Source organism: Mus caroli, unplaced genomic scaffold (genome assembly GCF_978045245.1).
Source record: "Mus caroli unplaced genomic scaffold, Mus_caroli_1 scaffold_17, whole genome shotgun sequence".
NCBI lineage: Eukaryota > Metazoa > Chordata > Mammalia > Rodentia > Muridae > Mus > Mus caroli.
The window spans coordinates 54,167,536-54,178,760 of NW_028227272.1; the positions used below are offsets into that span (position 1 = coordinate 54,167,536).

Here is an 11,225-nt window from a genome sequence, read left to right on the forward strand (position 1 = left end):
TCTTTTGCTTGTTAATTTTGATTTTCATTTTATGGAGTTTTTGTTTGTTTTAGAAAGAAAAAGAACATAAATTTGGATGAATGGAGATGAATTGGGGAAGAAGAAAAACATCAAAATATATTGTATGAAAACAATTTTTAATAAAAGATTTTGAAAGTGTCATGTTGATGGGATATTAGCACCATGATAATTAGTGTTCTTGTTAAATGTACGTTTTCTCAGACAGATGGAACCAGCCCACCACACATGGAGACAATGTTTAGAGGCTTCGGTTTTTAATTGTTCAAAAGGATCTTGGGACTTAAATGCCTAGGAACCATCAGACTAATTAGTTAAAGAGCTAGAACATTGTTACCAAGCACATTTAAAGAAGAAACTTTTAATTAAAATAGGGGTCCTTGTGGCACAGATCATTGATAGAATTAACATGAAAGGGCTCTTGCCCCCCCCCCCAAAAAAAAGATTTAGTAGAGTTGATCATATGACAGAGCATCATCCTGTTTGTGACATTTTTGAAACAGATATCAAGGCTTCTTGGACTCCACTGTATAGAGGTCTGCTCGTTTCTGTTTTAAAATGGGAATTTGCTGCCGAATTTCAGCCAGCTTCTTCAGGTCTGCAAAAACAGGAACACACATGATTAATAATTTGCAACTACTTAACCAAGCAATTGAATTTTGTCCCCAGACCAAAGTCTCAGCAAGTGACCTAGGAACATTTGCCTTGTCTGGATGCTGGTGACCTGGAGTTGGTCCTGGGTCAGTTCAAACTAAACAAAACCTAGTGAGACTAAGCCCCAGAGCTCATCCTCAAAACCAGGATATCACCAGGTTAGAAGAGCAGGGCACAACGGAATCCTTCCAAGTGATCAGCCACAGACTGGCCTGAGAGCAGCTGGAACACCAGAAACCATAACCACAGCAGGGCAAAGCTTACCTATGTCTGAGTACAGGATTGTTTCCTCTGTGCCAGCTTTGGTTAGGACCTGCCCCCTGAAGAAAATCCAGAGAATGAATAGGGATTCACCAACCTCAAGTTCTCTATATTTTCCTCCTTGTATACCAGGCCAAAAAAAAGATTCTTAAGATCTAAAAAAAGTAGTATAAATTCTGGTTCTGTTATTTGTGTTAAGAACGTGTGGCACATCATGTGGAAATAAGAGTCCTGTGAGGCTTGGTCAGGAAAGTGGGATATGTTTAATAAACTGCACACTCCTAGAAAACCATAGCTCATTCATGATTATAAATATCTGGGAACAGCTACCAAGAGTCAACAGGAAAAAGCCCCTTCTAAGGAAGGTCTCCATCTGTTCCTCATGTGCTCCCAACTGCAACCACATCTAAGGGTAATGAGGCCAGGCCTATACAGGGTCCAGATCTACAAGAACCCTCTACCTGTGTGGCTGAGATCCCTGGCTCCCTATGCTTTTGAGTTTCAGATTGGAAGACAAGACTTTACCCAGTGTCTGAATAACAAGAGTGTGCTGACAGGAGCAACAGCCCTTCAAACGACCAGGTGAAGGCTATTCTGGAAAACTTTGCAGTAACCAGCCTTTTGGCACAGTGCAGGGCCTCAATAATATATCTATCTGGAGAAATGATTAATTTCCAAATGTGTCAAAACCATCTGGCACAATTAACTGACTGTACTTACCAGACAGCCACAGGCTCTCAGCAAGGATGAAATACCAATACCATTAATTTCATTTGATTGAATCCTAACTCCCACCCATCTGTCCTGGCAAATTCAAAGTTCTTTCTCTAATGTCACTCCCACCCAGACACCGACCACCCTAAAGTCATAGGCTGAAAGGCCTCAAAACCCTTCAGGGGAAAATAAAAGGAAGCGTGTATGTATAACACACACAATTACTCTGCAACAGCCACTCTAGGTAGCCACCAGGAGAACTGGCTGTAGAGCCTGTCACCAACAACTAGACAGGAATGTAACAGAATCCACCTAACCCAGTTTTCCAATGCCCATAAACCCTGGTGTGTGCAACTACTGAGAATCATACATACAGGGGACACTCCTTTCTGGGACCCTTTATTCTGAAATTGTAGAAATACTGTGTGTGTGTACACAAGTACCCTGGACCAAAGCCAACTTTTGAAGTCCAAAGTTCCAGCAAGGACATGTGCCTGATTGAGATTCTATATGTGCATGGAGTCAAATTACACATAGAGTTGCCAACCGTGTGATATGTCCATGGAGAAACGTGTGTGTGACTGGACAGATGGTCTGTGTTCTCAGTGGTAAAATGCTTGCCATTTCACAGGGGGACAGTCAGTTTCTTCTAATCCAGTGGTTCTCAGCTTTGCTGATGGTACGACCCTCGTGGTGTGGTGACCCCCACCACCATAACATTATGGTTTATGGTTGCTACCTCATCACTGAAATTTTGCTACGACTGAATCATGTGAATATATGATCTGCAGGATATCTGCTGTGGGGGGGGAGTTGTGACGCACAGCATGGGGAGCACTGCTTTAACCCATTCCCCCATCTCTAATCATTACACACGGAGTAACACTCTTGCCTTGCTTCTCATTCCTGCCCTTGTCACTCAGCCTAAATTTTAGCCAAATGCAAACTAAGAATTCTGAGATCTCTTCCTAAAACCAACTGCTTGCCCATGCTGCTGCCTTGTTTATTTGGTATGACTGCCAGCACTACCTAGACAAGCAAAGATGACAACAGTTGAGAGCTCAACTGCTTGATAAGCAAGCAGGATCGGCTTTCTTATCACGTGGGTCGCAAGTAAAAAGCGTCCCTTCTGCGTGTCAGGGTGTATGGATAAGGGGTAGGAGTTGCGGGAAAGTGGCCCTGTATCATCTTGCAACTTCCAGCTGCGCTCAGCCTAAGACGTGCTCACCAAGGATCCACAACAGTGCTGTGTCCCCAGGCCACATACGAGGCCTTGTCATCCCGAGCAGGAGAGGCCGTAGCCACATACACCTGATTATCAACAGCCCTGTAGTCAACAGAAAGCACATTGCACATTGCAGACCTTTATACAGTTCTTTAAAATTGAAAAAAAAAAAAAAAAAGGCAAACTACGAAAACACTAGAAGTAAACACAGGAAAAGGCTTCTGTACATCGGAATGAGCAAGAGTTTGGGGGAAAGCAGTGGAGTTGCCTCTAACAGTTCAAAATAGGCCATGTGGTCCAGAAATCCCACTAAAAGGTACAAGTCCAAAGGAAATGAAACAGCACATGGAAAGACATGTGAACCCAGCATTGGACTATCACAGGGAACAAGAAACGGAAACATCCTGTGTCTGTTAACTATTGAGATAAAACCCACGTACAATAGAGTGGCATTCGGCCACTGTAGAATGCCTTTAACCCCAGCATCTCTTGAGGGAACTGCTATGGCATCGGAGACAGTACCTAGCAGAGCTCTCTGCTCGGAGTCATCCTTTCTAAGTGCATCTGGGTGCCAGGGCAGGCAGGCAGGCAGGCAAGGAGCAGGGCTCCATCTAAGGCTGATAGATCTATCAGCTGAGATGCTTGGTTCCTTTCTTACCGGGCTCGCTGAAGCAGCTCCCAGTGGGCTGGTCCTGTGGTCAGATTGAAAGCTCCAGGATACACCAAGAGCTGGCAGCCTCCAGAGGGGAGAGAGAAAGTGCAACGGTGAGCATTCAGTTACTCCCTCCCTTATTCCTCATCCAATAGAGCAGAACTCAAACTCTTCCACACACAAAAAGAGGTCAGCCTAGTAAGATAGGCTCTGAATTTAAGTTTCTAGAGATATATGTATAAAACACAACCACAAGAAAAGTGCAATGGATGGCTGATGTCAAACGTCACTTTTAAAAAGAATGATGTTATCAAAATGTCACTTGGCCTCAGATGCTCAGCACCACATAGTGAAGAGATGTACACTGTGACTTTCCAACCAACTTGGGGCAGTACAGTTTCAGACACTCTTAAGCCCAGAATGCATGCACCTCATCTGCTAACCAGCTGTCAATCATCCATAGCACTTAGTTAAGTGTCAGTCATTTCGGTAGCTCAGTAAATACACTGGTATTTGCTGAATGGCATCAGAAGTTTGTAAATTCTCTCAATCCTCTGTCATACCAGTTCTCCGAGGGAACCACACCCTCTTAGAGAGTGAAAATGATTGTTCATGTGCTAAGGAGTAAAGTTAGAACCAGGACTTCTGAATTGTCTTATTCTTTTTTTTACAGGCAGTAAGTTGTCCAAACTAAAATATTACTGACTATATATGTGAGTGTTGAAACCCATGAGAGTACAGACCATTGCTGCATTTCTACCTGGCCCCATGTAACTCCAAATACAATGATATTTACCCTCAAAGGGTAAAGGGAATATTCCAGAACAAAGCTTTTACTACGGAGTGTGTGAGATCACACATACCCTCACCCCTGTAACCATATTATCCCTTGCTCAGCCAAAGTCTGTTTAGCGAGCTGCTGTGGAAGTACTGGATGCAGAGACATTAACACTGGATTTCCGACATTTTGAGGACATTTATTGTGTTTTGCTTTTTTGAGCAACTTTTGTTAGGGGCTATCTTCATGCCATAGACGCCACCCCAGAATCAAACCCCAAGCAGCTATGTAACCCATCTGTGGCCCTAACTCACCTCTTTGTGCATAGATTTGTGCAAGCTCCGCGAAGCGCATATCATAACAGATGCCCAGGCCCACTTTGCAGTAAGCTGTTTCCAAAAAGAACGATGCACAAATAAGTGAACCTCTGGCATAGAATGGGGGAGTAGAGCTGCTCTGATCCTAAAACCCTGACTAGAAAGAATTAACCCAGGACTCCTACAGAGACAAGGTGTAAGTTCAATCCTACTGGGACATCGTTCAAAGACAACACTGACAGCCTCAGGATAGCTTTGACAACTTCCTTCTGAACAATGTGCAATGTATTAATGTAATGAATTAAGTACAATGTGTCAATGATGGCCCACAGGAACACCTTGGATGCCATGGTCCAGAGGCTGTAACCCAATAGAAGAACTATGTCAAAATCCCAGGGTTCCCTTCTCCCCAGACTTTCTAGATCTCTGACTGCTTACTCTCCTCAATTCTGAACTTTTAATATGAATGTGTGAAAAACTTGGAGACAGACATAAAAGGGAGAATACCTGCCCCTCTTCTCTGGGATTCCTGTAAGAGGTGAACTTATCTGGTACGTACGTGTATCAAATGTGGAGAAACTATCGCCAGGGCTCAATGTTTTAGATTCTTGAAATACAATTTTCCCAGGGACATCAATGTCAAACAGATGGATCTGCATCACAAATAATTGATTTGGTTACCTCGGGCTTCAACAGCAGTAGTGGCAGATATCTCTTGATGGTCAGATATGGACATGCTCTAAGATTGACAGCACAAACATCATCCCCAGTTTTGGCCATATTGCACCTATAACTGGCTACATCCAACCTTATTGCTCTGTGTAGGATCTCAGGCAGAGCCTTAAGTAATTGGTGTCTTTATCTTGTTTTCAGTCTCTGAAGAAATAGGTTAACAATTTTGCCTATCCTTTCTACTACAGGAAAATGGGGAAATGATGTGGCTTTTACAACCCCTGTTGTCTCCAGATGTGAAAAATATTCAGGCGCATGGTAGACGCATTATGTTGTCCTTACTCACCCCAAATGCTAAGGAAGATTTCTCAGAATCAGGATCAAACTGACAAAACTGGCAAAAGAAGAAGAGGCGTTTGGGAAGCAGAGACAAGTATATCTCTGAGTCTGAGGTCCAACCAGTCTACCAGGATAGCCAGGACTACATAGAGCCCATATCAAAACAAACAAACAAACAAACAAAACCAACACTATCAACAAAGAATGCAAAAGGAATGTGCAGCATTTAGAAACAAGAAGTTGGCATGGTGGCACATGCCTGTAATTCCAACACTAAGGATGCTCTGAAAGGAAGACTGCCACAAGTTCCAGGCCAGTCTGGACTACTGGAGTTCAAAGTCAGCGCAGGCTACCCAGAAAGACCCTGACTCAAGACAAACACAAAATCCAGGTAAAATTTTGCAAAACAATTCCAAATGATATTTATTTCCTTCCCTTCCTTCTTTCCTCCCTCTTCCTTCCCTTCCTTCCTTCCTTCCTTCCTTCCTTCCTTCCTTCCTTCCTTCCTTCCTTCCTTCCTTCCTTTTCCTTTTTCAAGACAAGGTTTCTCTCTGTAGTCCTGGCTCTCCTGGAAACCACATAGTAGACCAGGCTGGTCCCTAACTCAAGAGATCTACCTGCCTCTGCCTCCCAAGTGTTGGGATTAAAGGTATGCACCACCAAATGCCTAGCTAAAGTAAGATTTTTGTTTCAAGCACAACAAATGTGATTTGATATCAGAAGATTAAGCAATGTAACTTAATCACATTAGCAAAGAAAATGTCATAGGATCTCAAGGACATATGCTGATAGTAATGCATGCTGTGCGTGAGGGGGAGGGGCAACAACAGTGACTAAAACTAGGCCCTGCCCATGCGATGAAAGCAGTCTACCACTGAGCTTCATCTCAAGCCTGTACCCGGGAAACTTATACAACCAACCATGGTTTTCTTTGGTTTTTTTTTTTTTTTTTTTTTTTTGGTTTTTCGAGACAAGGTTTCTCTGTGTAGTCCTGGCTGTCCTGGAACTCGCTCTGTAGACCAGGCGGGCCTTGACTCAGAAATCCTCCTGCCTCTGCCTCCCAAGTGCTGGGATTAAAGGCGTGTGCCACCACGCCAGGCCAACCATGGTTTTCAAAACAAAGTGGAAACACTCTCTAGGAAGGGAATGCTTTTCATCTAGTAGTCATACTAAGCATTTCTGAAACGCCATATTTATGAGTAAATTAGTGAGTGTGTTCCTTCTGAGACTGGAAACGACACAAGGACACATTCTTCTTTCTGTTTTGATTTTTAAGACAGGGTTTCTCTCTGTAGTCCTGGCTGGGACTCACTCTGTGGACCAGGCTAGCCTCAAATGAAGAGGCATGTGCTACGACTGCCCACCTAAGAGCACCTAAGATTTAATGGTATGTCTGAGATCCTACACAGAGCAACAAGTTCAACAAGGTTGAGCCATGCAGAACCAATGCTTAAAGATTAATTACATCTCTATCCTTGCAAGAAACAGAAACTGGAAGGCGATGAGATCTGCATGACTTACCTTCCTGTGCTTTACCAGTAAACTTCCATCAGGCCCAAACACAGAGCAGGTATTATACAGTTTCCCAGCATCCTCTTCAGGAATGGAGCCTTCCATTGAAGAAATACACAGTCACACAAAACAGTAACAAAAAGGAATGAGCCAATAACTTTGTGAGAGTAGGTTAAAGGCCTGGCAAACGATCATTTGGGCCCAATAATAACATTTATTCTAAGCATTCTTTTTCCCCCCTTAAATATATCTTACAGTGATTAAGCTCCAAATTATTGATGAAATATAACTAGTCCAGATGTCAGAGAAAGGTTTAAAAAATAACCAAAATGCCCTTGAAATGCAGTCATGACATTGAGCAGCAGTTAATATGTAACTTCCAAGCAAAATCAGGAATTCCTCATTGCTCAAATCCATCAAGTCTTACAACAAAACTGAATCCCACGGACCCTTGTTGAGAAATGTTAAGACACAAACTTGCATTTTTTAAACTTAGTATATCTTGAAGTGTATTCCAAACTGACCTTGAATTTATAATCCTCCTGCCTCAGCTTTCCTAAGTGCTGGGATCATAGGTGTATGCCACTACCCCTGGCAACCTCATTCTTTCCAAGGGCTAAACTGTTTAAATCTAACAGAAGTCATCCTAGCCTTTTTAATATTTAGGTGTTACACCACGTGCAAGAAGTCACCTCCAATGAGATATATGCTGCTCTCCTTTGCTACTTCAGAAAGCTTCTGGGTGGACTCCCCAGGGATCTTCTCGGCATAGTCAGGAAAGTAGTTTGTTCCATATGGAGAATTGAAGCACTCCTAGAGCCATGTTAGAGAAGGAAAAGGGGAAACCAGCCAAACCATTTAAAGATCTGCAGAAAGCAGAAACACAGCACTGCCCATTCTGCTTGGAGTGGATAAAACACCAGTAGGAAAAGACCCAGCTAAAGCTAAAAACGTTCAATCGAAGGCAGACAGGCAACCAGCCCAGGTGAGGATAGGGGGACTGGTAACCTGGCAGAAGGCTAGACCTGGAGCCTGTGGAATTACCAGTTCTTGGACATCCAGGTCCATCACAAATCATGTTTACTCTGTGATTTTTGAATCCTGAGGTGAAGTCTGGAGCTCAAAATTATACCACTAATTATGTAAAGCAATAAAAGTTATGCATTAAAAAGTTCTTAAAGCCACAGAAGTTAAACTGTTTTATTAGCTGCAAATAAGCTGTTTCTAACTCCATTCTGACATTTTTATGACATCTTTATGATGTCTCTCATGGATAGGAAAAGTGGCTGAGGATGAAACAAAGACAGGGCTGGGACACAGACACCAAAAATGACAAAGACACTAATACATGCATACAATACACGTCTGCCTTCTGCAGTCCTTTGACATGTCAGAAAACAACAGGTAAACATTTACCGGATTTCAATTTAAATTCACTCATTTTGCATTTAACATCAGTGTCTACGTACCAGGCATTATGCTAAAAATGACCAGCATGTCAAGAGTCAGCAAGCTAAGCAAGCGCACACACATAACTCAAAGCACTTTCCCTCCTAGACTTTTACTTCATCTCAACCACATAAACTAACAAGAGACCATGGTTAGGTGCCAAGTACAGGTGAGTCCTGTAACTGATGCACAGAGAACATCAGGTTTGTTCTATATAGTAAGTTCCAGGCAGCCATGGCTACACAGTGATCTAAAAAGGAAGACTGGATTGTGCTGGGAGATGTCTCAACCAGTAAAGTACTTGTCCCAAAAGCATGAGGACATGAGTTAGATGTCCAGCACACATGTAAAATAAGCCTGGCGTGAGGAGATGCACTCATAACTCCAACACCAGGGGAGGAGTGAGGAGAGGCTCTCCGAGGCTTGCCGGCTAGCCAGTCCAGCTTACCTGTGAGTCCCAAGTCCCAGTGAGAGACCTCACCTCAAAAACAGAGTGGTCAGACAGTGGGAGCACAGGGCTTTAGTCCCAGCACTTGGAGGCAGAAGCAGGTGGATCTCTGAGTTCGAGTCCACCCTGGGCTACAGAGCAAGTGACAGGACAACCAGGGCTACACAGAGAAAGCCTGCCTTGAAACAACAAAATAAGACTGCTCCTGTGGAACTGACCTCTGGCTCCTCAGAGTGTTCCCTTTGCTAACTGATCCCTGGTCATTCAGGAACTCCGAGGCTGTACTTACCAATATGATACAACCTTCAACTCAAACCTCAAGACAATTTTTCAAAAACTGAACAGTGCTAAAGCAATGTGGTCTGACCTAAAACACGACAATAAAAAGCCTGACTTAGGTAAAGTGCCAAGTAATTGTACAGGCCCTGAGTGAGTCTTTAAGGAAGCCCCCCCCCCACCGCCCCCATGGATTTCTTACTGCTCATCTTTAAGGAAGCCCCCCATGGATTTCTTACTGCTCATCTGTAAGGAAGCCCCCGCCCCATGGATTTCTTACTGCTCGTCTGAACAGGGGAGGTGATCTTGTTCAAAACTTGTAACCATGTTTGACATCTTATGATAAAGGTCGCTACTAGTCTTTGTGAAAGATGAGCCAAATACGAAACAATATTAGGGTTCCAAAAGGCATTGCTGGGGGTGGGACACAAGAGGACCACTGCCAGCACGCAGTACTGTGGTGGATCCACAGCTCCTGAACAAAGGGCAGGCTGCCCTGATACTTACAGGCAGAGAAACTATGTTGGCACCTTGCTTTGCTGCCTCCCGCACTAGGCTACAAGCCCGGGTAAGGTTATCTGATTTAATGGAAGAAACATGAAGCTGTATGAGGGCCAGGCGGAAAGCTGGGGAGAAAGAAAAAAAAAAAAAAAAGTCGTCAGATCTGCCCACTAAGTTCACCCAGGACCAGGATTCTCAAACAGGATATCAGGCAGTGTTTGAACATGGTTTTTGATTGTCCCAACTACTGGCAATCTAAAGGGTTATATCGACAACACTGACAAAACCTGGCTTGTGAAGAAGGCCGAAGCTCTCCTTAAAAGTATAAAAACTATGATCGCTCATTCCTTGGTTTATCCTAAATATAAGGAAAAAACGACATTTAGCCCCTAACGCCTTTAATTGAATAGTGCCAGGATCTGGATAAAAACAAATGAAACCAAAACCTGGCATTGTTTTCAGGTTAACAGACCTTGAGCTGTGTCACCAGAGTATCACAGAAACTCACTAATATCTCCCCTAACCCTAAGAAGTTAGATTATCTCTGCTCCTGAGATAGAGGTAGATAGCCACCCAATAGATAAGGTCCCGACCCAGGTTAGGGGCCGGTGCAAAGCGCCCTCTGCAGGCTTACGGAGGAAAACGCCTCCACTGGGGTCCTCCGTGTGCAAGACTTGTTGCTTCCCCTTCTCAGGAAAGCTATTAATGACTTTGAAGATGAACAAGTCGGGGCGGAGGGCACGAAAACACCTCGAGTGACGGGCCTATTACGGGAACAACATTTACATGAATATGCCAGGTCACTGCCCCTATACACTTTTACAGACGAGGAACTGCGGAGTGAGGTGTGATTATCCACCGCTTTGTGAGGCGAGGAAGTCAGAGCCACGAGTTGGACACCACCACCCAACCCGCAAGCTGACCAGCTCCGACAGCACAGGATGCCCCGCGCGGAGGCCTGTGTTCGCGCAGCCAGCCGCCCCTGGGCTTCCCCGAGCCGCGGGGATCCGGGGTACGCAAGGACCTAGCCGGCTCATCTGCACCGCCGCACGGAGGACCCCGCTCCCGCTGGGAGCTGGACAACCAGACCACGAGCCACTTACTAGACATGGCTCTTCCACGGAGCACCACAGGCCACAGGGACTACTGCCAATCTGCTCCGCAGAGTGCAGAAGGCGGGGCCGAGCCGCGCACGCAGAAGGGGCGTGGTCAAGGGCTGGGTCGAGGGGCGGAGCCTCGATGAGCTTTGAGGATTTTATTGTTTTGTTTTGGGCTGTGCTGTAATGTTGGTGAGTAAGCCTCCGACTTTGAGCACATTCAGTACCAGTCTACATTCTTGCCTGGGCACCGTACTAAAAATGACTCACCCTTTGGGGTTGCATACACCAAGAAGTGGTAATTACAAATTC

General features: G+C 44.5%; 1 protein-coding gene across 1 annotated transcript; it reads right to left on the bottom strand.

Annotated features, from left to right (window-relative positions):
* Positions 1–359: 359 nt before the first annotated feature.
* Nit2 (nitrilase family member 2) lies at positions 360–11,007 on the bottom strand. The gene is made up of 10 exons (XM_021185078.3): positions 10,920–11,007; positions 9,823–9,941; positions 7,835–7,955; positions 7,152–7,240; positions 5,179–5,272; positions 4,617–4,691; positions 3,531–3,609; positions 2,876–2,974; positions 937–992; positions 360–616 (listed from the first exon to the last, which is right to left on the bottom strand). The coding sequence occupies exons 1-10, from the start codon at positions 10,924–10,926 to the stop codon at positions 525–527; spliced, it is 831 nt and encodes a 276-aa protein (XP_021040737.1). The 5' UTR covers positions 10,927–11,007; the 3' UTR covers positions 360–524.
* Between the last annotated feature and the right edge of the window lie 218 nt (positions 11,008–11,225).